Source organism: Pongo abelii, chromosome 16 (genome assembly GCF_028885655.2).
Source record: "Pongo abelii isolate AG06213 chromosome 16, NHGRI_mPonAbe1-v2.0_pri, whole genome shotgun sequence".
Lineage (NCBI taxonomy): Eukaryota > Metazoa > Chordata > Mammalia > Primates > Hominidae > Pongo > Pongo abelii.
This window is the reverse complement of record NC_072001.2, coordinates 36,502,431-36,529,059: the sequence shown is the minus strand read 5'-3', so window position 1 is coordinate 36,529,059 and position 26,629 is coordinate 36,502,431. Positions and strand designations below refer to the sequence as shown.

General features: G+C 43.6%; 1 protein-coding gene across 7 annotated transcripts in view; it reads right to left on the bottom strand.

Annotated features, from left to right (window-relative positions):
• RYR3 (ryanodine receptor 3) overlaps positions 1 to 26,629 on the bottom strand; it is a 561,166-nt gene that overhangs the window by 104,689 nt on the left and 429,848 nt on the right. For all 7 annotated transcript variants that reach the window (XM_024232640.3, XM_054532557.2, XM_054532556.2 and 4 more), the window contains exons 50-60: positions 25,925 to 26,065; positions 24,621 to 24,784; positions 22,165 to 22,243; positions 18,448 to 18,537; positions 16,405 to 16,551; positions 16,135 to 16,197; positions 14,608 to 14,683; positions 14,376 to 14,499; positions 9,134 to 9,249; positions 7,927 to 7,994; positions 6,705 to 6,826 (exon numbers count right to left, since the gene is read on the bottom strand). In XM_024232640.3, the coding sequence (XP_024088408.2) occupies positions 6,705 to 6,826; positions 7,927 to 7,994; positions 9,134 to 9,249; positions 14,376 to 14,499; positions 14,608 to 14,683; positions 16,135 to 16,197; positions 16,405 to 16,551; positions 18,448 to 18,537; positions 22,165 to 22,243; positions 24,621 to 24,784; positions 25,925 to 26,065 (1,190 nt within the window). The remainder of the gene's footprint in view (positions 1 to 6,704; positions 6,827 to 7,926; positions 7,995 to 9,133; positions 9,250 to 14,375; positions 14,500 to 14,607; positions 14,684 to 16,134; positions 16,198 to 16,404; positions 16,552 to 18,447; positions 18,538 to 22,164; positions 22,244 to 24,620; positions 24,785 to 25,924; positions 26,066 to 26,629) is intronic.

The window sequence follows — 26,629 nt, the reverse complement described above, 5'->3', positions numbered from 1 at the left end:
TTCAGCTTCATCCATGTCTCTGCAAAGGACATGAACTCATTCTTTTTTATGGCTGCATAGGATTCCATGGTGTATATGGCCACATCTTCTTTATCCAGTCCATCACTGATGGGCATCTGGGTTGGTTCCAAGTCTTTGCTATTGTGAACAGTGCCACAATAAACATACATGGGCATATGTCTTTATATTAGAATGATTTATAATCCTTTGGGCATATACTCAGTAAAGGGATTGCTGGGTCAAACGGCATTTCTGGTTCTAGATCCTTGAGGAATCGCCACACTGTATTCCACAATGGTTGAACTAATTTACACTCCCACCAACAGTGTAAAAGCATTCCTATTTCTCAACATCCTCTCCAGCATCTATTGTTTCCTGATTTTTTTTTTTTTTTTTTTTTTTTTGAGATGGAGTCTCACTCCATCACTCAGGCTGGAGTGCAATGGTGCAATCTTGGCTCACCGCAACCTCCACCTCCTGGATTCAAGTGATTGTCCTGCTTCAGCCTCCCAAGTAGCTGGGATTACAGGCGTGTGCCACCACGCCTGGCTAATTTTTTGTATCTTTAGTAGAGACGGGGTTTCACCATGTTGGCCAGGCTGGTCTCAAAATCCTGACCTCGTGATCTGCCTGCCTTGGGCTCCCCAAAGTGCTGGGTTTACAGGCATGAGCCACCGTGCCTGGCCTCCTGACTTTTTAATGATCACCATTCTAACTGGCGTGAGATGGTATCTCATTGTGGCTTTGATTTGCATTTCTCTAATGACCAGTGATGATGAGCTTTTTTCATATGTTTGTTGGCTGCATAAATGTCTTCTTTTGAAAAGTGTCTGTTCATATCCTTCACCCCCCTTTTTGATGGGGTTGTTTTATTCTTGTAAATTTGTTTAAGTTCCTTGTAGATTCTGGATATTAGCCCTTTGTCAGATGGACAGATTGCAAAAATTTTCTCCCATTCTGTAGGTTGCCTGTTCACTCTGATGATAGTTTCTTCTGCTTTGCAGAAGCTCTTTGGTTTAATTAGACCCCATTTGTCAATTATGGCTTTTGTTGCCATTGATTTTGATGTTTTAGTCATGAAGTCTTTGCCCATGCCTATGTCCTGAATGATATTGCCTAGGTTTTCTTCTAGGGTTTTTATGGTTTTAGGTCTTATGTTTAAGTCTTTAATCCATCTTGAGCTAATTTCTGTATAAGGTGTAAGGAAGGGGTCCACTTTTAGTTTTCTGCATATGGCTAGCCAGTTTTCTCAACATCATTTATTAAATAGGGAATCCTTTCCCCATTGCTTGTTTTTGTCAGGTTTGTCAAAGATCAGATGGTGGTAGATGTGTGGTATTATTTCTGAGGCCTCTGTTCTGTTCCATTGGTCTATATCTCTGTTTTGGTACCAGTACCATGCTGTTTTGGTTACTATAGCCTTGTAGTATAGTGCGAAGTCAGGTAGCATGGTGGCTCCATCTTTGTTCCTTTGGCTTAGGATTGTCTTGCCTATACGGGCTCTCTTTTGGTTCCATATGAAATTTAAAGTAGTTGTTTCTAATTCTGTGAAGAAAGACAATGGTAGCTTGATGGGAATAGCATTGAATCTATAAATTACTTTGGGCAGTATGGCTATTTTCACGATATTGATTTTTCCTATCCATGAGCATGGAATGTTCTTCCATTCATTTGTGTCCTCTCTTATTTTCTTGGGCAGTGCTTTGTAGTTCTCCCTGAAGAGGTCCTTCATATCCCTTGTAAGTTGTATTCCTACGTATTTTATGCTCTTTGTGAGAATAAATGCAATTGTGAATGGGAGTTCACTCATGATTTGGCTCTCTGTTTTGTTTATTATTGGTGTATAGGAATGCCTGTAATTTTTTTCACATTGATTTTGTATTCTGAGACTTTGCTTAAGTTGCTTATCAGCTTAAGGGGTTTTTGGGCTGAGTCGATGGCATTTCTTAAGTATAGGATCATGTCATCTGCAAACAGAGACGATTTGCCTTCCTCTCTTCCAATTTGAATACCCTTTATTTCTTTCTCTTGCCTGATTGCCCCAGCCAGAACTTCCAATACTATGTTGAATAGGAGTGGTGAGAGAGGGCATCCTTGTCCAGTGCTGGTTTTCTAAGGGAATGCTTCCAGCTTTTGCCCATTCAGTATGATATTGGCTGTGGGTTTGTCATAAATAGCTATTATTTTGAGATATTTTCCATCAACACCTAGTTTATTGAGTGTTTTTAGCGTGAAGCGGTGTTGAATTTTATCGAGGCGTTTTCTGTGTCTATTGAGATAATCACGTGGTTTTTGTCATTGGTTCTGTTTATGTGATGGATCATGTTTATTGATTTCTGTATGTTGAACCAGCCTTGGATCCCAGGGATAAAGTTGACTTGTTTGTGTTGGATAAGGTTTTTGATGTGCTGCTGGATTCGGTTTGCCTGTATTTTATTGGGGATTTTTGCATCGATGTTCATCAGGAATATTGGCCTGAAATTTTCTTGTGTGTGTACGTGTCTCTGCCAGGTTTTGGTACCAGAATAATGCTGGCTTCATAAAATGAGTTAGGGAGGAGTCCCTCTTTTTCTGTTGTTTGGAATAGTTTCAGAAGAAATGGTACTAGCTCCCCTTTGTACCTCTGGTAGAATTCGGCTGTGAATCCGTCTGGTCCTGGGCCTTTTTTGGTTGGTAGGCTTTTAGTTACTGCCTCAATTTCAGAACTTGTTATCGGTCTATTCAGGGATTCAACTTCTTCCTGGTTTAGTCTTGGGAGGGTGTATGTGGTGCCCAGGAGTTTATCCATTTATTCTAGATTTTTCTAGCTTATTTGCATAGATGTGTTTATAGTATTCTCTAATGGTAGTTTGTATTTCTGTGGGATCAGTGGTGATATCCCCTTTATCATTTTTTATTGTGTCTATTTGATTCTTCTCTCTTTTCTTCTTTATTAGTCTGGCTAGTGGTCTATTTTATTAATCTTTTCAAAAAACCAGCTCCTGGATTCATTGATTTTTTGAAGGGTTTTTCATGTCTCTGTCTCCTTCAGTTCTGCTCTGATCTTAGTTATTTCTTGCCTTCTGCTAGCTTTTGAATTTGTGTGCTCTTGCTTCTCTAGTTCTTTTAGTTGTGATGTTAGGGTGTCAATTTTAGATCTTTCCCACTTTCTCCTGTGGGCATTTGGTGTTATAAATTTCCCTCTATACGTTTATTGCTTTAGCTGGTGTCCCAGAGATTCTGGTATGTTGTATCTTTGTTCTCATTGGTTTCAAAGAACATCTTTATTTCTACCTTCATTTCATTATTTACCCAGTAGTCATTGAGGAGCCCATTGTTCAGTTTCCATGTAGTTGTGTGGTTTTGAGTGAGTTTCTTAATCCTGAGTTCTAATTTGATTGCACTGTGGTCTGAGAGACAGTTTGTTGTGATTTCTGTTTTTTTTACATTTGCTGAGGAGTGCTTTACTTCCAATTATGTGGTCAATTTTGGAATAGGTGCATGTGGTGCTGAGAAGAATGTATATTCTGTTGATTTGGGGTGGAGAGTTCTGTAGATGTCTATTAAGTCTGCTTGATCCAGAGCTGAGTTCATGTCCTGCATATCCTTGTTAATTTTCTGTCTTGTTGGTCTAATATTGACAGTGGGGTTTTAAAGTCTCCCACTATTATTGTGTGGGAGTCTAAGTCTCTTTGTAGGTCTCTAAGGACTTGCTTTATGAGTCTGGGTGCTCCTGTATTTAGTGCATATATATTTAGGATAGTTAGCTCTTCTTGTTGAATTGATCCCTTTACCATTATGTAATGCCCTTGTCTTTTTTGATCTTTGTTGGTTTAAAGTCTGTTTTATCAGAGACTAGGGTTGTAATCCCTGCTTTTTTTTTTTTTTTGCTTTCCATTTGCTTGGTAAATATTTATCCATCCCTTTATTTTGAGCCTATGTGTGTCTTTGCACGTGAGATGGGTCTTGACTATCCAATTTGCCTGTCTGTGTCTTTTAATTGGGGAATTTAGCCCATTTGCATTTAAGGTTAATATTGTTCTGTGTGAATTTGATCCTGTCATGATGCTAGCTGGTTATTTTGCCCATTAGTTGATGCAGTTTCTTCATAGTGTTGATGGTCTTTACATTTTGGTATGTTTTTGCAGTGGCTGGTACTGGTTTTTCCTTTCCATATTTACTGCTTCCTTCAGGAGCTCTTGTAAGGCAGGCCTGGTGGTGACAAAATCCTTCAGCATTTGCTTGTCTGTAAAGGATTTTATTTCTTCTTCAGTTAAGAAGCTTAGTTTGGCTGGATATGAAATTCTGGGTTGAAAATTCTTTTAAGAATGTTGAATATTGGCCCCACCCTCTTCTGGCTTGTAGGGTTTCTGCCGAGAGATCTGCTGTTAGTCTGATGGGCTTCCCTTTGTGGGTAACCCTACCTTTCTCTCTGGCTGCCCTTAACATTTTTTCCTTCATTTCAACCTTGGTGAATCTGATGATTGTCTTGGGGTTGCTCTTCTCGAGGAGTATCTTCGTGGTGTTCTCTGTATTTCCTGAATTTGAAAGTTGGCCTGTCTTGTTAGGTTAGGGGAGTTCTGCTGGATAATATCCTGAAGAGTGTTTTCCAAGTTGGTTCTATTCTCCCTGTCACTTTCAGGTACACCAATCAAACGTAGGTTTGGTCTTTTCACACAGTCCCATAATTCTTGGAGGCTTTGTTTGTTCTTTTTCATTTTTTTCTCTAATCTTGTCTTTATGCTTTATTTCATTTAGTTGATCTTCAGTCTCTGATTTCCTTTCTTCTGCTAGATTGATTTGGATATTGATACTTGTGTATGCTTCATGAAGTTCTCGTGCTGTGTTTTTCAGCTCCATCAGGTCATTTATGTTCTTCTCTAAACTGGTTATTCTAGTTAGCAATTCCTCTAAAGTTTTTAATCAACGTTCTTAGATTCCTTGCATTGGGTGAGAATATGCTCCTTTAGGTCAGAGGAGTTTGTTATTACCCATCTTCTGAAGCCTATTTCTGTCAATTTGTCAAACTCATTCTCTGTCCAGTTTTGTTCCCTTGCTGGTGAGGGGTTGTGATCCTTTGGAGGAGAAGAGACATTCTGGTTTTTGGAATTTTTTAGCCTTTTTGTGCTGTTTTTCCCCATCTTCGTGGATTTATCTACCTTTGATCTTTGATGTTGGTGACCTTCGGATGGAGCTTTTGCATGGGTGTCATTTTTGTTGATGTTGATGTTATTGCTTTCTGTTTGTTAGTTTTCCTTCTAACAGTCAGGTCCCTCTGCTGCAGGTCTGCTGGAGTTTGCTGGAGGTCCACTCCAGACTCTGTTTGCCTGGGTATCACCATCAGAGGCTGCAGAACAGCAAAGATTGCTGCCTGCTCCTTCCTCTGGAAGCTTTGTCCCAGAGGGGCACCTGACAGATGCCAGCTAGAGCTCTCCTCTATGAGGTGTCTGTCAACCCCTGCTGGGAGGTTTCTCCCCATCAGGAGGCACGGGGCTCAGGGACCCACTTGAGGAGGCAGTCTGTCCCTTAGCAGAGCTCAAGTGCTGTGCTGGGAGATCTGCTGCTATGTTCAGGGCCGGCAGGCAGGAACTTTTAAGTCTGCTGAAGCTGCGCCCACAGCCGCCCCTTCCCCCAGGTGCTCTGTCCCAGGGATATGGAAGTTTTATCTACAATCCCGATTGGGGCTGCCTCCTTTCTTTCAGAGATGGCCTGCCCAGAGAGGAGGAATCTAGAAAGGCAGTCTAGCTACAGCAGCTTTGCTGCGCTGCGGTGCCTTCCGCACCCAGTTTGAACTTCCTGGCGGCTTTCTTTATACTGTGAGAGGGAAACGGCCTACTCAACTCTCAGTAATGGCGGACACCCCTCCCCCAACCAAGCTTGAGTGTCCCAGGTCGACTTCAGACTGTTGGGCTGGCAGCAAGAATTTCAAGCCAGTGGATCTTCACTTGTTGGGCTCCATGGGTGTGGGATCTGCTGAGCAAGTCTACTTGGCTTCCTGGCTTCAGCCCCCTTTCCAGGGGTGTGAACAGTTCTGTCTCACTGGTATTCCAGGTGCCACTGGGGTATGAAAAAAACTTCTGCAGCTAGCTCGGTGTCTGCCCAAACGGCCGCCCAGTTTTGTGCCTGAAACCCAGGGCCCTGGTGGGGTAGGCACCTGAGGGAATCTCCTGGTCTGCAGGTTGTGAAGACCACGGGAAAAGCATAGCATCTGGGCCGGAATGCACCGTTCCTCACGGCACAGTCCCTCGTGACTTCCCTTGGCTAGGGGAGGGAGTTCCCCGACCCCTTCACTGCCTGGGTGAGGCAACACCCCACCCTTCTTCGGCTCACCCTCCTTGGGCTGCACCCACTGTCTAACCAGCCCCAATGAGATGAACTCCGTACCTCAGTTGGAAATGCAGAAATCACTCTCCTTCTGTGTTGGTCTTGCTGGGAGCTACAGACCAGAGCTGTTCCTATTCGGCCATCTTAATCTCTGTCCCGATGTTGATTTAAGTATATAAATCTTTCCCAAGCCCCACGGGTACTCCCACATAGTATACCTCATTTGCTTGCTGAAATAATTCAGATATGTATGAATATAGTTTCTTTTGAAACTAAGATGACAAACCAAAACATCATCCAGTTTCATTTCTCCAAAAGACTCACCTTTTAGTCCACAGGAACCTGGCATTTTAAGTAAATTGCATCAACACCATCACCTTCTCTTTATCTTGTAGACTCACCTGGCCACCATTTCTTTCTCCTTATGGGAGGCATATCCGCTGCTGCTAAGGGGCTTCAGAGGGGATGACAAGAAGTAGAGGCGATGATTGGTGAAGTACTGGTCAACCAGTGGGAGGAGAACCTGGAAAACGCACCACAAATCAACTTCTAGGAAGCTATCCAAAACTCTTCATTTGGTTCATTACAAGTGTTTATTTTCAGTGAGCGAAAAGCCTCTGAACCCTGGTCCTGTAATCTCCAGGAAATTCTACCCCTTTGCTCCTAGTTTCCATCACATTTTCCTTTTCTATGCCTCAAACCAGAGTCCTTGTGGGTATGTGAAAGGAGACAGCCATGGACTAAGGGCCCAAAGAAATGTGTGCGCATTTGCAGAGGAATCCTATGGGACAGCTGCACTCAGACAGGGCTTCTCGGGCACTGCATCCAAGAGGCACTCGAGGCATGGCTCAGTGCCACTAGCCTCAAGCATTCTGTCTGCTTCTCAGAGCAAGGTGACTCAAGCCCTTCTGTGCCTTTAGTCCTCTGAGCAGGGCTGTATGGAAGAGACTGCTAACTAGCACCCAAATTCATTCTCCCCTTCTTCCTTTTGGCAACAGAATCCCACTGTGTTTTAGCTGGGTAGAGAGCCACCCAGGCAGAAAACGTATCACCCAGTCTCCCTTTCAGCTGGATGAAGCTCAAATGGAACTTAAACAGGTCCTGTGCCTTCTCCTGGTCCCTGAACTTTTCCTTGGTATTCGAGGTATCATATCGTACCAGAAGAGGGTACCATATGTACCATAAGGGTAAACCTGTCATCTCTCACCTTATTGACCCCAGACATACTGCCTGGGGTCAGTTAGGTGAGAGATGACAAGTTCTAGCCATTGGGATAGAACTTTTAAAAAGCAACAGCTTGCCTTCCCTTCTCCTTTTCCCTTTCCCACAGATACAGTGCAGGTGAGCCTGTCTGAACCACGCACACAGGCCACACCTCCGGAGATGGTGGAGTAGCAAGAGAGGAAGAACCTGGGTTCCCAGGTGATGGTGTGGGGCTAGGCAGACTGCATCCCTCCTTGGACTGCCAGCCTCCCTTGGGACTGTTAAATAACAGAGAAATATACATGCACCTCACTGAAGCCATTGGAGTTTTAGATATCTTCATTGAATCCACTTAACCTGTTTCCTAAATAGTAGAGATCCTAAGAAGAAAGTAATTTGATTAAGTGCAGGGCCACTTACTTTGGCAAAGAATTTGATCTCCTGGTCATGGGGAGACTTTTCAGTTTTCCCACTGCTGACAATGGCTTCTACAAAGACACAGGTAACACAAAGTTGGCCAGAGTTCCAAAGTAAAAATCAGTCACAGCATTTTAGAAACACAGCAGCTTTTCTAAAGGCTATTTAAAAAGGCTATCTGATTTCACAAAATATATTTTACAAAGTACTTTACAACTGTGCTGGTTAGTTATTTCTTGTGTCAATTCTTTAAGCTGTTTCACTACCCTTTTTTCTACTTTAACAATCAGAAAGCAGCTTCAAGGCTGGGCGCGATGGCTCACACCTGTAATCCCAACACTTTGGGAAGCTGAAGCAGGTGGATCACTTGAGGTCAGGAGTTCGACACCAGCCTGGACAACATGGTGAAACCCCATCTCTACTAAAAATACAAAAATTAGCCAGGCAGGCGTGGTGGTGGGCACCTGTAATCCCAGCTACTTGGGAGGCTGAGGCAGGAGAATTGCTTGAACCTGGGAGGCAGAGGTTGCTGTGAGCCTAGACTGTGCTACTGCACTCCAGCCTGGGCAACAAGAGCAAAACTCCATCTCAGAAAAGAAAAAAAAAAAAAGAAAGCAGCTTCAGAGAGGTTGAGTCATATGTCCACAGTCATAAAGCAAGACAAGAGGAAAGTTAAAATAGGATAAGTTGTGCAAAAAAATGACAAAAGGTTCAATCAAGTCCACTAAAAAAACTAAGGAGTTTTTTTTTGTTGTTGTTTGTTTTGAGATAGAATCTTACTCTGTCACCAGGCTGGAGTGCAATGGCGCGATCTCGGCTCACTGCAACCTCTGCCTCCCGGGTTCAAGTGATTCTCCTGCCTCAGCCTCCTGAGTAGCTGGGACTACAGGCACGTACCACCACACTCAGCTATTTTTTTTTTTTTTGTATTTTTAGCAGAGATGGGATTTCACCATGTTGGCCAGGATGGTCTCCATCTCTTGACCTCGTGATCCTCCCACCTCGGCCTCCCAAAGTGCTGGGAATACAGGTGTGAGCCACTGCGCCTTGCCAGATTGATTTTTTTTAAGTCAGGGGAAAAAAATCTCAGCCACTGTTTTCCCCCTAAAATCATGCATCTAAATGAATCATAAAAAGTTACAGTCTGAAAGGATTATTTCTTGATAAAAGAATATTGAATTCTTTTGGGATATTTCATAGTGATACTTACCTAAATGGGCAATAAATTCTTGAGCAGAATCAACGTATTTCAGGATCTTCTTCAAGAACTTATAGGCAAACCTCTTCTCCATGGAGGAGGCATCCAGTTCCATATCCTTCATACCCCTACGTTGGATATGGACAGACCCCAGGAAATAACAGAGACAACCATGTCACTCAGGTACACCACCAGTCCTACCAGTGTTTAATTTAATTTCCAAATGTTAGTGGTTATTCTGGCATAGTGACATGACTCATTATTTGACTGATTTCCCCTCTCACTTGGAACCTGCCTGTATGAGCACAGATTTTTCAGAAAGACCTTTATCATTCATACAATGAGTACTGAGCTGGGGATGTCTGAGGGGAAAGCAAAAATCTCTGCTCTTATGGAAAGAATTTACACGCTAGCTGTAAACAGACAAAAACAAAATATAAATTAGATGGAATCTTAGAAGTTAACACATTTTGTGAATAAAAGAAAAATTAAAGCACAATGAAAAGGTCCAGACTGGTCCAGAACTGGTCCAGAAAGGCCTGCCACCACGCCTGGCCTCTGGGTATATTTTAAAGGTAAAACTGTCAGGGTTTGCAGACTGTAGTGTTAAATAGGGTAGTCAGGGTTGGTCTCACTGGGAGACTGATGTTGCAATAAAGGCTTGAAGGAGATGCGGAGGTGAGCCATATGGACATCTGGGGAAATAGTTCTTAAGGCGGAGTGAAGAGACAGTGCGAAGGTCCTGAGGCAGGAGCATGCATGCTGTGTTGAAGGTTAGAGGGGTAAGGGGTCGGAAGTGGGGACAATCATGTATATCCCTAAAGGCCATCCTTAGAATTTTGCTTTTGCTCTGTGTGAGAAGGGAAGCCATTAGAAGTTTTCAATAGAGAAGTGACATGATATGACTTGCATCATAACAGGATCACTGGTTGCTGTGTTTAAAATTGACCATGGTGGTGAGGCAAGTGTAGAAGCAGGGAGCACAGGCAGAAGGATGAAGATAGCATGAAGTGGGTGAGAAGTGGTCAAATTCTGGGTATTTTTATTTTTGAGATGGAGTCTCATTCTGTCGCCCAGGCTGGAGCGCAGTGGCATGATCTCAGCTCACTGCAACCTCCGCCTCCTGGGTTCAAGCAATTCTCTGCCTCAGCCTCCTGAGTAGCTGGGATTACAGGCACACACCATCATTCCTGGCTAATTTTTGTATTTTTAGTAGAGATGGGGTTTCACCATCTTGGCCAGGCTGGTCTTGAACTCCTGACCTCATGATCCATCTGCCTTGGCCTCCCAAAGTGCTGGGATTACAAGCGTGAGCCACTGTGCCTGGCTTCTGGATATATTTTAGGTAAAACTGCCAGGATTTCCTGAAGGATTGGATGTAGATTGGGAGAAAAAGAGTCGTCAAGGTTTTTTGCTTGAGAAGGTAGAAGAATGGCTTGCCATCGAGTGATGGGGAAGCTGAAGACAGAACAGGTCTGAGCAGGAGTGGGGGGAAGCCAGGATTTCTCCTTGGCTACAAGGACCTCGCTTGATCATCTGTGCATCGAAATTCCTACCACAGGATCTGGCACGTGGTAGACAACTGGTTCGGATATGTTTGCTGAATTCAATTATCTTTCTTCTTGATTTCCTCCTGTTTCCTTGACTTCCTTTATCATTACAGTAAATGGGAATTTTTCATTTCTGTGAGCAAGTTATTTATCAGCAAATCACACCACAGATTCATCTTGGTGTTAAGAACAGGATTAAAATGACGACGGGAGTCTTTCTCGAATGCTTCCCCGGAGACTGTCTCCTGCTGTCTGACCTTTCCTGTTCGACAACATGGCAAATAAGTCTTGCTATTTTTTTCATATGAGATACAATAGAAATGTTTGTATAGATTTTTATTTTTATTTTTTGCCATTCAATGGCAAAAATTCTATAGGAAACTAGAAGAAACAGCAGCTTGCTCAGTAAATGTTTCTTTTAGGAAGAATGGCTATATCGGAATAAAAACACTGGCTTTTCATTTGACAAAGAACTCAGCAAGCATGATCCTACGTAGCACAGCCCACCAGCACCATTTGACCAGGGAGAAAATAGCCTGACTTTAAGACTTAAGCAGCCAATGCCATCCTATATAAAACATTCACCTAGATGATTTTGACTTATGTAAGTTTGAGATAAAACACCTTAGGACATCATGATGCATTCAATCTCTCCAGGAGAGTTGTATCTTCATAATAATCAATTCCCTTTGTTCCAAGACTGCCTATGTCAGTTATGCTTGCTATTATTACTATGTAATTTAATAAGATATCATATAAAACAACAAAATAAAAGTACGAAGAGAACTGCTGATTCTATGAAAACTAAGATGCCTATTTTGTAAAGACCTGCAACTGCAGGCTTCCAAATACGTAATTTTTGAATTAAGTATGGGTAAGACAACTGTCAAAGATAAGGGAGGAAATTTGAAAAATATCTAGGGTACTACGTAATCCGTCACATAAACAGAACCAATGACAAAAACCACATGATTATCTCAATAGATGCAGAAAAGGCCTTCAATAAAATTCATCATCCTTCACGCTAAAAACTCTCAATAAACTAGGTATTGATGGAACGTATCTCAAAATAATAAGAGCTATTTATGACAAACCCACAGCCAATATCAAATAAAGTATCAAATAAGAGCTATTTATGACAAACCCACAGCCAATGGGCAAAAATGGGAAGCATTCCCTTTGAAAACAGGCACAAAACAAGGATGCCCTCTCTTGCCACTCCTATTCAACATTTATTGGAAGTTCTGGCCAGGGCAATCAGGCAAGAGAAAGAAATAAAGGGTATTCAATTAGGAAAAGAGGAAGTCAAATTGTCCCTGTTTGCAGATGACATGATTGTGTATTTAGAAAACCCCATCAACTCAGCCCCAAATCTCCTTAAGTTGATAATCAACTTCAGCAAAGTCTCAGGATACAAAATCAATGTGAAAAAATCACAAGCATTCCTATACACCAATAACAGACAGAGAGCCAAATCACAAGTGAACTCCCATTCACAATTGCTACAAAGAGAATAAAATAACTAGGAATACAACTTACAAGGGATGTGAAGGACCTCTTCAAGGAGAACTACAAATCACTGCTCAACGAAATAAGAGAGGACACAAACAAATGGAAAAACATTCCATGCTCATGAATAGGAAGAATCAATATTGAGAAAATGGCCATACTGCCCAAAGTAATTTATAGATTCAATGCTATTCCCATCAAGCTAGCATTGTCTTTCTTCACAGAATTAGAAACAACTACTTTAAATTTCATATGGAACAAAAAAAGAGCCCGCATAGCCAAGATCATCCTAAGCAAAAAGAACAAAGCTGGAGCCATCATGCTACCTGACTTCAAACTATACTACAAGGCTACAGTAACCAAAACAGCATGGTACTGGTACCAAAACAGAGATATAGACCAATGGAATAGAACAGAGACCTCAGAAATAATGCCACACATCTACAACCATCTGATCTTTGACAAACCTGACAAAAACAAGCAATGGGGAAAGTATTCCCTATTTAATAAATGGTACTGGGAAAACTGGCTAGCCATATGCAGAAAGCTGAAACTGGATCCCTTCCCTACACCTTATACAAAAACTAACTCAAGATGGATTAAAGACTTAAACATAAGACCTAAAACCATAAAAGCCCTAGAAGAAAACCTAGGCAATATCATTCAGGACATAGGCATAGGCAAAGACTTCATGACTAAAACACCAAAATCAATGGCAACAAAAGCCAAAATTGACAAATGGGGTCTAATTAAACTAAAGAGCTTCTGCATAGCAAAAGAAACTATCATCAGAGTGAACAGGCAACCTACAGAATGGGAGAAAATTTTTGCAATCTATCTGTCTGACAAAGGGCTAATATCCAGAATCTACAAGGAACTTAAATTTACAAGAAAAAAAAAAACAACCTCATCAAAAACTGGGTGAAGGCTTTGAACAGACACTTTTCAAAAGAAGACATTTATGCAGCCAACAAGCATATGAAAAAAAGCTCATCATCACTGGTCATTAGAGAAATGCAAATCGAAACCACAATGAGATACCATCTCACGCCAGTTAGAATGGTGATAATTAAAAAGTCAGGAAACAACAGATGCTGGAGAGGATGTGGAGATATAGGAATGCTTTTACACTATTGGTGGAAGTATAAATTAGTTCAACCATTGTGGAAGACAGTGTGGCAATTCCTCAGGGATCTAGAACTAGAAACACCATTTGACCCAGCAATCCCATTACTGGGTATATACCCAAAGGATTATAAATTATTCTACTATAAAGACACATGTACACGTATGTTTATTGCAGCACTGTTCACAATAGCAAAGACTTGGAACCAACCCAAATGCCCATCAATGATAGACTGGATTAAGAAAATGTGGCACATATACACCATGGAATACTATGCAGCCATAAAAAAGGATGAGTTCATGTCCTTTGCAGGGACATGGATAATGCTGGAAACCATCATTCTCAGCAAACTAACACAAAAACTGAAAACCAAACAGAAAACCAAAACCAAACATGTTCTCACTCATAAGTGGGAGTTGAACAATGAGAACACATGGACACAGGGCAGGGAACATCACACACCAGGGCCTGTGGGGGTTGTGGGGGTAGGGGAGGGATAGCATTAGGAGAAATACCAAATGTAGATGACAGGTTAACGGGTGCAGCAAACCACCATGGCACGTGTATACCCATGTAACAAACCTGCACATTCTGCACATGTACCACAGAACTTAAATAATAATAAAAAAAAATCTACGGTACTGCATTTACCCTGTTATCACGTGCTGCAAATTATCACCATTCTTTAAAGAAGCCCAAATTCCAAAGCTTTGAGGTTGTATTATGGATGTCATTTATAACTCCAATAAAGAGAATATACAAAGAAAGGGCCTTGGCCCACAGCACAAGATTTGTGAATGAGTGCATGTTTATATATTTTAAGTTACAATGAAATGTTTAAGGTATGTAGGTATAATTTGTAATTCTTTGTTGCCACTGGTCTTTAAAAATTAATACCTAACATTTCTGCTTATGTCAAAAAAAGGGGGCTTCATCTTCCAAAATAAAAATGTTCTCATTTTAGAAGACTGAATTGTTCTCCTTACTTGGATGGGTTTTGTAGGCAGGTAATTAAATACCTGGGGAGGCACAGCCCTGTCCCACTAACATCACATGGAAGGTGACTTACCTGGAAACGATGACGCCATTCACCTGGAGGAACTTAAATAGGTCCTGTGCCTTCTCCCGGTCCTTGAACTTTTCCTTGGCAGTCAAGGTGTCATATGGTACCAGAAGAGGGTGACTGCCACCACCTGGGGTCAGTAAGGTGAGAGATGACATTTGGCTCTTCTTTTGCACTTCTGGGAGACCACAGCTGCCCCGGTTCAGTTTCTTTAGGGGATGCTGTGAACCTCACTCACCTTTGCTCTCCAGCTCCAGCTTCTTCTTCTTGGCCCAGATATTGTGATAGTTCTCAGCCACGACCTCCACCATTCCCTGTGTCTCACCAAGAAGAGCCAAGTCAAAGAGAAAGAAAGCAGACAAGCTGGCTTCATAGCTGCTAGGCCATTTCAGGCAGCCTCGGGAAAAGCACACCACTGAACACTAACAGCAGACGGCCAAGGGCTTCCCATCATTAATTAGTCTGTGCTTATGTACCTCATTAGTTTCCTATCTTCCCATACACATACAAAACAATTTCTAACTCTGTCCTTCCCTTGTAACTTATTATTCTGGCAGTTTGATGCATTTATGAGAAAAATCCATTTCCACTTGAACCTGCATGCTGGCAGCACATCATTTTTCACAGCAGCTTGGTATTGTACTGCTGACCTCAGATGGGGAGTTGGGAGTGCGGGCCAAGAAAAGTCTAGAACCCCCGAAAGCCTATAGCTTAACAAACTAAAAATAATCACATCTTAAAGGAAAGTGCTGTAAATAAGATTTCTCTAGTAGAATCCATCTTTGTAAGGCTTGTAAAACAGTGACTTAGAATGAAGGATGTACTTTGGCAAGAAACTTTCTCTAAGGTCTAAGGGGCTGGTCTCAGGGACTTCCAGACGGTGAGTGCTCCAGGCTAAGGCAGGCCACAGCCACCAATGTGTACAGGAGGGGAGCAACGGGAGGAAGCAGCTTAGGGCTTTCAGTTTCAACCCCTTGGTCTTACATCCCTATATCCTGCAATGATTGCCTGCCTGCACCATCACAGGGAGCTCCAGCAAACCCACTGTGGGACGTGTGGGCTGTCCTTATGTTCTGGGGGCCTTACAATGACCAGCAAGAACCTCCATTGAGGCGCTAAGTTTCATAGATTTTGTCCTAGCTGTCTTATTTATTTTGGGTTTTCATACAGTATAGTCAGCCTTCCTTAACCATGCATTCTGCATCTGCGGATTCAACCAATCATAGCTTGAAAATATTTGGAAAAAAATGTGTCTGTACTGAACATGTACAGACTTTTTTCTTGTCATTATTCTCTAAACAATACAGCATAACAACTATTTATATAGAATTTACATTGTGTTAGGAATTATAAATAATCTAGAGATAATTTAAAGTATATGGGTGGATGTGTGTAGGTTGTAGGTAAAACTATGCCATTTTATGTCAGGGACTTGAGCGTTCGTGGGTTTTGGTATCTGTGGGAAGTCCTAGGGTGAAGCCTCCATGGATACTAAGGAATGACTCTAGTGTGCTGGTGGTTCTTCCTACTGAGTCAGCACCCATCATGAAGTCCTTGGAAGAAGCGCAAAGCCTCCCCTTCTTGGAGGATTGGTTCACTCTGCAGAGACTTTCCCTGTAGCCTCTGCACAATGTGACCATCTTCAGTTTTGAATTTTAGTGGTGATATGTTCTAGGCATTCTTTCCCTTTTTTCCCCCTTTAACTCTTTGGAAGGTAATGCGTCCTGCACTTGAAAGCAAGTCATGCTGGACCTGGGGCACTGACCTGGAGCTCTCTGGAGAGCACAACGTTTGAGAGGTCGAGGGGAGCAGGGCTGTAGCTGTTGCCCTAGGAAAGCAAAAGCAGGGTCACTGGGTTACCATTATTTTCCTTGTTTTTATCAGGCATCCCCAACTTCAGCTGTCAAAAATGTGTCCCGAAAAATCCCCAGGGTTTATCTTAGACGGTCCCACCTATGATGCCCCAGGCAGAACATTCCCAGATTCTCCATGGCTTCCATCGGCCCAGCGTGGGCCTCTGGGTGTGGTGTGGTACCTGGTTGGCCTGGGACACACTTCGAAGCTTCTCATTTTCCCGCTGTTGAACCAAAGCTTCTCCCTCTTTGGTCCTCTCCACAGTCCAGCCCACAGCCAGCATGGTTTTCAGGGACTCTCGGGCAGGCCAGCGATAAATTTCCTTCTCCTAGAAGAGAATTTGAGCAGAAGCACTTTGCAGAACACACCCCAGCATTCTCCCTGGCCCATCTCCTCATGGAAGGTGGACCCCATTGTGGGTGGGGGTGCTAGTTAGCACCAGCCTTCTCTCAAAAGGTCAAAACATCCTTTGCAGCATCTCACCCGAAACATAGTCTTTCTGGTGTTTTTAGGTATAAGACCCTACAGTCTCTCCTGCCCTGGGAGGAAATGGGCCAGACATTATCAATGACATTATCTACACTCTGTAGACGAAGAACAGGAACAGGAGAGTGACTCCTCATGTTCTAGTAGTGGTTGAAGGTGAGACCTTGTCAAAATGCATCTGCATAAAGCTCTCCTGTGAGTTTGGGAAAGATAATTTCTTAGATTTAGAATTCTTGTGGGCTGGGCGCGGTGGCTCACGCCTGTAATCCCAGCACTTTGGGAGGCCGAGGCGGGTGGATCACCTGAGGTCAGAAATCGACACCAGGCTGGACAACATGGTGAAACCCCATCTCCACCAAAAACTCAAAAATTAGCTGTGTGTAGTGGCGCATGCCTGTAGTCCCAGCTACTCGGGAGGCTAAGGCAAAAGAATTACTTGAATCCAGGAGATGAAGCTTGCAGTGAGCCAAGATTGCACCACTGCACTCTAGCCTGGGTGACAACAGTGAAACTCTGTCTCAAAAAAAAAAAAAAGAATTCTCTTTTGGTCTATGTACAATTTAATAGGTAGTCAACATGAATGCAAAGATACATACACCATCCTTTACATGTGACACTAGGCCTAGGCCTAAAGCTTACTAAGAATCTTACAGATTGCAAGATAAGAATTCAGAGTTGAGTTAAACCAAATATGTTAATTAATTATTTTTTTAAGCAAGAGATGCGTTCTTTTAACCATATTTTCTTGAAGATTCTCTTCTCTATTACCTGTATCTTCCGTGTATTAGAAATCATTTTTGGCTGGGCATGGTAGTTCACACCTGTAATTCTAGCGCTTTGGGAGGCTGAGGTGGGAGGATTGCTTGAGGTCAGGGGTTCAAGACCAGCCTGGCCAACATGGCGAAACCCCGTCTCTGCTAAAAAATTACAAAAATTAGCTGGGCATGGTGGTGCATGCCTATAGTCCCAGCTACTTGGGAGGCTGAGGTGGGAGGATCACTTGAACCCAGAAGGTGGAGGTTGCAGTGAGCCAAGATCACACCACTACACTCTAGCCTGGGTGACAGAACGAGACCCTGCCTCAAAAAAAAGAAAGAAAGAAAGAAATTATTTTTGTCTGAAATTTTTCTTTTTCTTTTCTTTGAGATGGAGTCTCGCTCTGTCACCAGGCTGGAGTGCAGTGGCATGATCTTGGCTCACTGCAACGTCTGCCTCCCGGGTTCAAGCAATTCTCTCGCCTGGCTAATTTTTGTATTTTCAGTAGAGACGGGGTTTCGCCATGTTGGCCAGGCTGGTCTTGAACTCCTGACCTCAAGCAATCCTCCCACCTTGGTCTCCCAAAGTGCTAGGATTACAGGTGTGAGCCACCACACCCGGCCTTGTCTGAATTTTCTCCAGTGATTTCACTGCGCCTTCTCCCTGCCCTGCCCTAACCAAACCCGTTCCTGGTTCAGTTCAGTTGCAGAACTACAAATGCATTTTAGCCCAGCCTCAAAGCGCTGAACAATGCTTCTTTCACCAATGGCCTCTCAAAGCCAAAGAACAGAAAGTGAGGCTGGGCTCTTGGAAACTGGTCCTGACGCAGCTGCCCACTGGCAAGCTTGTGAACAGTTTACTGAGTCCTAGATGATGATGTTTTAGGGACTTGAGAGTGAATGTGCTCTGAACTCCTCTGATAAAATCACTCAAGGAAGGAAACAGCATGGCCACACAGTGTTACCAGAGGCCTGTTTCTTACCTTCTCCGTTAATGTCTTGAAAGGCCTTATCAGTGGGTGGGTCTTCACATTTTCATCCAGGGAAATCCCATATTTCCATCCACTCTGACTCTGTAGAAATGTTCTCAGTTCAAATATCCTTGGCACGCAAAGAACCCCGCTATGTGACCCAAATCCCTGCTTCTATTTTCATGGAGCAAGTGGAATAATGGATAGTGACAGGGCTTAGAAATTCTCCTCAAAAATGCCTAATTGATCCTTTCAGGCCATCAGGCTCTCCGCCTCCTGAATCTTGAACTCTGCTCTTTTATTCCTTCTTGTTTCAGTTGCTGTCCTCTCCACTTTCTCACTTGCATTTCAGACCCACTTAAAACAGCATGTTTCAAAAGGCCCTGGGAACAGTGCTTCTCAGGTTAGTGTACCCTCCTCGCAGGAAGAACAGAGGCTAGGACTGGAAGGCCTGGGAAGACTGGACCTATTGCCACTGCCTAGAGGGGCCCATTTGCCTTGCAACCCTTGCCTGCCAGCGCCAGAGCAAAAGTGTAGTGATGTGTGCTTCCTAGAGTCACAGAAGTTTAAGAACTTTTAGGGTTATTCAACAAATATTGGGTGAATGTCTTCTATGGTACACACCAGACTCTGTCCTAGGCACAGTGGATACAGAGATAAGTAAGAGCCCCTGATTTCTGTAACTTCACATCCCCAAGACTCCTGGCTGCTCTTTCTCAATCTCTGCTTCTGTCCATTTGTTAAATGTGTATATTTCCTAAGTTTCTGTCCCTTCTCAAAAGACATATACTTCCTGGGTGATCTAATTTAGGCCCATGGTTTCAGTTACCACTGAGAAGAGACTAGTATCAAATCTACTTCCAGCACAGAAACTCCCTCCTAGTTTCAAACCTATTTAAGCTTTGCTTGGATGTTCCACAGGCACCCCTCAAATTACTTCTCTACACGTCTCCTCGTGGGTCCCCTGGATGAAGTGGAGTGAACAGCCCCAGCTTACACTCACTTTCCAAGCCAATGACATGGGAGTCCTCCTTGACACCACTGCCTGTACCCCTCCCATCATTTGTCTGTCTGTCTGTCTGTCTCTCTCTCATCCACTTCCCTGCTAGTATGTTAGCTCAGGCCACCATTAGCTCTCACTGGGGTTATTGCGAGAGCTTCCTAAGTAGCCTCCCAGCCTCCAGTCTTGCTGCCTCTCCATAGATTCATTTTCTACACTATTGTCAGGGGATAGTCAAAAATCACAATCATTTGTGGGCACACTACTGACTTCGAATGTTTCTGACTGCCAGCTGCCATCCTGGTAAAACCCACGTGCTTTCAAATGACCTGTAAACCTAAAAAGGGGATCATGTTGACCTCTCCAGACTTATTTCTCACCCTCTGTCCCCATCCTACTCCATGTCCTAGCTATACTGAACCATGGTTCCCTAAAGCAAAACTGTCTCTTGCCTCCCTGGGTCTGCACCTGCTGTTCCCAAGGCCGTCAGCGCGCTTACCTCCTTGTGACAAATGGCTCCCACTCATCCTTTAGCACATGCTGTAGATGTCACCAACTCTGGGAAGTGTCCCTGGACCCCCAGTACTGGATTAGGGACTGCTATGTGTTCTAATCCTGTGCTCATGCTCACTGTAGCCCTGAACAAGCTGCCCCACAATGACTGGTTCATTTTGTTTCTCCCACAAGATCATGAGGCTTTTGAGGGCAAGGAAAATACTCTTTTTCTTGTGAGATAATCAGCGCCGCCTGGTACTGGTGAGCAGCATGTATCTATGCCCTCGTGAAGCTTACATTCTAGTGGCAGAAAGAGATATCAATCAAATCACCATACTAGTAAATGTAAAATTGATAAATAGAATAAATGTATAGATGTATAACTGTTATAAATACAAATACCTAAGCGTGCTATGAAAGTACTATGAAAGAGAAGAACAAGGTGCTAAGAGGGCCCAGAGCTGAGAAATCTGGAAAAATGCCATCCTAGGAATCCATGCTTGGAGTGATATTTGCAGGATGAGTTGGTGAACGCTGTGAGAAACTGTGTGAGTACAGGCGGGTATCTGGCAGGCTCAGGCAGAGGAGGGTCTCTGGCATGTGTAGTGCATATGAACGAGAGAGTGAGTCTAAAATAAGGGGAGGTGGCTGGAGGGCAGAGGGCAAAGGAGGAGATAAGGCTAGAGACGGTAGCAGAGGTCAGATCAGGCAGTGCCTACCAGGCCATACCAAAGATTTTGACCATTATCTTCAGAATAGTTAGAAATTATGAAAGGATTTTAACAAGGAGAGGGGCTGGGTAGGAGGAGCAGTGGTAGAATATGTATGATTCAGTTTGTGTACTGAAACTCTGACTTGCTTGCAGTATGAAGAACAGACTGGGCAAATGCACTTGGGGAGATCTGTAAGGAGCTTATCCCAGTCTGGGTGAAAGATGATGGCAGCTTGGACTGAAGTCATAAGAACAGAGACAAATATACAGATGTAAGAGAGACTCGGGAGTTCAAATCCACACGGTTGAGTGATGGCTTGGCTAATGCTGTGGGCTCCTGGAGGTGACTCTTCTCCCTAATTCACAGGCTGGCCAAACGGCCATAGGCAAAGAGTTCTTAGAAAACGCAGATGCTCTAGAGCAAGGGCCAGCAGCTATGCCCCCTGAGCCAAATCTAGCTGGTCACCTTTTTTTAATTAATAAAATGTGATTGGAACACAGGCACCCACTTTTGTTTATGTTTTCTCTATGGCTACTTTTGTGCCACAACAGCCAAGTGGAGTTGTTGCAGTGGAGATGGTCTGGCCCTTGAAGCCTCAAATGTTGATCATTCAGCCCTTTACAGAACAGATTTGCCAACTCCTGTTTTAGAATCATGAGGTATTAGCCCATTCTATAGTTACAATGATAGCTGTTATCATCAGCCCCCAGTAGACTCCTGGAAGGATGAGCTGAGCCTACATCCACACAGAGGCTGAGCTGGTGGTTCAAGGTGTCCCTTCTCTGTGGGCACATTGTATGGAGGTGGTTTTCTGTGGCTTTGCTGTGGACATGGGTCCACTGTTACACACTGTAGGCTGCAGCTGAGAAATGGCCCCAATCCTTAACTGGCTGCCCACAGGAATCCTGGATATCGTTGGCACAGTCTTCCCACTTTGCCTGCCAGTGTTAAAGGGTTGACACAGCAATGAAACTTATTAAACAGCCTGACCTTATGTGGTGAGGAATTTTAAACACCAGATGGAGAGCCTTATTAATAAGGGAGTGTCTGGGAGTTCTACCACTGTCTACCATAAGAAGACGATTGCATGTCTTCCCTAGAATAAAATCCAGCCTTCCAGAAACATGCAAGGGTTAGGCTTTCAATTTCATTTTTTTTTCCCAATCTGCATTCAAAGATAAAAATTAAATAGAAGCCTCCCCATTCCCATTAAGCATTTACGTCAAACACACACAAGCCTGTGTTTGGGCACAACTCCAGTAAGTAAATGTTAAGAAAGAAGTTAACACTTCCAGAATTGATCATTTTCTTGAGAAATACAAAAGCAACACCAGCAGCTGCTGTCACCTATTTCTTTGACCTCCACCAAACCTGGGAAATTGCTGCTCAGAAATAATGAATGCTCTCGGCATGGAAAATCTGTTACTTAGACAAATCAGGCAGATTTCCAGGACTGGACCCTTTAATGTTCTTGGGCTGTTTTTCCTTCCTGATGATTGTCAGTTGGATGATAATCCCTACCTTGTCACAGGCCCATTTATCATGTGAATGCTCAGCATACTTGGTGACGATGTATTCCAATTTTTCAGGCAAGGAAAAACTGTGAAATGAGGAAAAAAAATTACAACCTCCCCAAGCACTTCAGCCAGACATAGTAGAAGATAGTCAGAACTACCAATCAATCAGCTGTCAGAAGGTGAATTTGATCAGCCAGCCAATCCCAAAGCTAAAGCTGGACTCCAGCCACAGTGACATTCCTGAGTAGGGATGGCATAGCCAGGGTTAGGTCACGGACACACCCAAGTCTAACCATGGAACATCTCTGCAGGAGCCTTGGCTGGGAAGGCCTCCTGCCATGTGCTCCGGGGTCTCTTGGCTCCTGGGCCACACCTGTCTTGGTTAGACAGTGAGCATCCAAGGTAAATGGCCTGTCATCCTCTGGCTACAATCTGGAAATGGTAGAAATGGGTAGCCAGAGAGCTGTATGTTATGAAATAGTGGTTTTCTACCTTTTGGGGCTCAGCGGCCCATGGTAAAATACTAGAATTTTGGGGCCGGGTGCTGCGGCTCACACCTGTAATCCCAGCACTTTGGGAGGCCAAGGTGGACGGATCATGAGGTCAGGAGATCAAGACCATCCTGGCTAACACGGTGAAACCCCGTCTCTACTAAAAATACAAAAAAGTTAGCGGGGCATAGTGGCTGGTGCCTGTGGTCCCAGCTACTCGGGAGGCTGAGGCAGGAGAATGGCATGAACCTGGGAGGTGGAGCTTGCAGTAAGTTGAGACCGTGCCACTGCATTCCAGCATGGGCTACACAGCAAGACTCCATCTCAAAAAAAAAAAAACAAACCAAAAAAAAAAAAAAACAACTAGAATTTTGGAAGTACAGTAGACACCTGCTATTTCCATTTTCCCAGAAAACAGCTCTTGTCCCTTCTGTTGGTATTGGCACCTACATTCCCTTTGCATTGCACAGTCTTCTTATATTGCATGCAGTGTTATGTGAACTGTCACCAAGGATGAGCATATGACTAGGCAAATCAGACTTTCTCTCCACGGAATTTAAGTCTTGAGTTGGGTGAAACTAGGGCAGTAAATTCTTCAAGGTGATTCACCCAATGGGGACACCTGAAGATTGTCGATTTCCTCACTGTGTCTGATTGCAGTCCTTTCCTGATGACTATGTGTGCTAAGGCCAGGTTGGCCTTTCACTAGGTCTTGATAATGACCCCATATTCTTGCAATAAGGTGCTTTTCTCCTTAAGCCAGGGTTAGTCTCCATTCCTCACATTCCTCAGGGAACTATGTTGATGTCACAGGTATACTGGAATAAATCTGAACTCTCAAAATAACACAGAGCCATTAGCACACAGTTGCTAGAGTATAATGTTTTCTCAGAATGTTTTCAAAAGCATCCAAGTTACTATGCCATTTGCTTTGTCTTTCTTTAGCGCTGTTACATTTTTATAGGCAGAGCCCTCCCAAGTCAGCACCTGCCTTCTTTGGCCCAAGCTTGATGGTTCACCATGATTCTTACCTCTTACTTACAGCAGTTTCAATTCTGTCTCACCATCCCCACAGCTCAAAGCTCTTTCCAATGGAATGTGTGTTTAATTGTCCCAAAGACGAATGTTACACATTATCAAAGCAGACAGTCCCCCTGGGAAGGGTTCAGGCTTTCATTTGAGAACTACTGCCATGAAGGACAGGTCCAAGGGGCTCATATAGGCTCAGGCTTACTTTCCTGCTCACTCTGAAGCAGTTTTAGAGCTCTTCATTTAAAATGCACCTGGAGCTGACTGTATACCCTACAGCACATATTCATAACTGGGCAGAACTACCACAAACCAAAACTTAGCAATATTTTGCCCAAGGGATAAGCACACTTCCATGGCTTAGTCAACACCAGTGAGAGATTCTGGAAAATTACAGGGAGAAAGTAAAAGGCGCAATGGTAGGGCTATTCTGAAGTTCCAGCATCCCTCGGCATGGCAAAGAGCAGGTCCAGCTTTTAACCAATGAGGACCCCACACTGTTCTGCCATCACACCCCAGCCTTGCCAGGACACAGCTGAGTGTTATTTATGGAGCTGTTGTGATGTATGATGCTATTAGAACCATATGAGCCTAATTCACCAAGAGCAAAGATATTGTCAAAAAGCTCATTAATAAATTAATTGCATAATTTGTCAGGGTAGTTCTCTCAGTGCCTCAGGAGACATTTATTTGTGGAAGCATCTATCTCTGGTAATAAATAAACCAACCCTTTCCTCCCCCACCAAAAGCCCAGATATAATAATACAGATATGTATGGATTAAACCTTGTGCCTGATGGGACTTGCCACGTCAAGAGAAATGATGAACAGTGTTGGCAGGAGGGAAAGAGGTAAAGCTCACATTTCTTGCTACCCTCTGGAAGAAAACATTGGCTACTGGACAAAATACAGGACCAGCTTAGAGATGATTCTGGACTCACTTCATGGTGTTGATAGGTTTTGGGTCAAAGTTGCCATCCGCATCCACTGAGATCTGTTTCTCCAATGTGGCTGTGATTCTGGTATCTAAATAATCTGGTGGCAACGCCCCAGCTATAGCACTGAGACAAGGCAGGGCCATTCGGAAAAGATCTGGGTCATATTTCTGTGAGGGAAAAACAAGGCCATGTCAGTAGAGAAAGCAGAAGCATGCCCTTAGACAGAACCAATCACCAATCAGCTGAAAACAGAAATAAAATATGCGCATTTATCCAGGTTAACCAAAACGAGAAATGTGTAACCCCTTAAATAGTTTCTGGTGGAAACGAAGGTATCCTTGGAAAATGAAATAACACTATAAAACCTCAAGTCACCATTTGCTTTAAGTTGGAAAATCTTGAACAGGTTTAAATCAATATCTCCTAAATGGTTAATTTCCAGACTACCTAAGGGTTAAAGTGACTAGTCGCTAGGCCAGAAGTGACTATAAACTTCTCTGCTAAGGATGGTCATAGAAACGGACCCAATTCTCTCTTGAACCCAGCCAGAAATGAATTTCAGTCAAATAGCATGGGGTTGGGAAGAGCTTTTGATCTGCTTATACTAGACCAATGAAATCCAGGGGTAAAGAGAATTTAAGTGTAGGTGAACAAGCTATGTGCATGTTCTAGATTTCTCTAAGAAAACCAGACCTACTCATTTTCTACCTTTAAAGCTCCTGACCTCACAAATTGGGTTAGGGGAAGTGGAGCAAAGTCTAAGAGTCAGAGCTCTACTTCAATCACACCGTTCAGTAAGGCCTGGGATTCAGAGGCTCTCAGTTCTCACTCGACGCCTCCTCAAATGAGTGCTTGCAAAGAACCTCTCCCAGAGTGGCTTAAGGTCTTCTGGAAATCCCCTGTCCCACCATCACAGCAGATGTCAGGACTTTTCCCCTTGGCTCGAGCCTAGTGAAGGTTGGTAGACAGGAGCCGCACCAAATCAGGGGGAAACAAATGGGGAGGTAAGACATCGAAGACTGACATCAGATGATGTGTGTGTAATTCACTCTGGTAGTCACTTTCCCATGTACAGCTTTGTGAATGTGAAAATTTATTCAACTACTCCGAGGCTTTTCTTCACCTGTAAAATAAGGATTTTGAGAGTTTCCATTTCAGAGAGATGGGTAAGGATTAGCGTAATACTCTTGTGAAGTACTTAGCACGGGTCCTGGCAAATGGAATGTTAAACAGATGATGGCTGTTATTATCTGTAGATGCTGGAGCACTGAGATGCTCTCTTTTTGTTCAGAAAGAACTGTCATTACCTTATGGGAGAGCGAGTCAAAAATCCCCCAGAAAAGCTTCTCCGTTAGGTGCAGCTCTTCTTCCACAGCTAGCCCGTAGCTCCCCCATCCTGAAGGCAGGCAGTAATACTTCCAACACTGTTCATAGTGATTCGTCAGAAGCTAGGAGGTGCAGAACAGGACAGACCAGCGGGGTGACACAGAGAAAGTCCACAGGCATCAAAAACATGGAGGAGAGAATCAAATAGTAAGCAGCGATCATGAGAATGAAACATGCGAAACAGCTGGGCTGTCTACAAAGAGGCCCTTCAAACACCGCTGGGAACAGTCTGCTCTCTGCCTAATGAGCTTGAGCCTGAGCGGATCTGCCTGATTAATTATTGTGCCTCCTAATGTGCCCCCTAGCAGTTACTAGAAAATGGAGAGGAGCCGTTTCTAGTTCAAACCAGAAAGTGCTACCTTCTGGAAGTAGTCACTGTGTGCTGTTCTAGCCAGTCAGGGGTGGAAAGAATTTCTTCTGGGACCTTTGCTTGTAATTCTGGAAGATCTTGCGGGGGGATGCTGATATGGGGAGAGGATGGTGGGCTGCAAGTCGTGGGTCTGAAGATTTTCTCTCATCAATTACTACCCGTTTTTTCCTTGCCCCGACTCCCCGTGCCCGCTCCCTCTCCCCTCTCCCTCTCACATCCCAGTAACTTTACAGCAGTTTCACATCTTGCCAGTAGA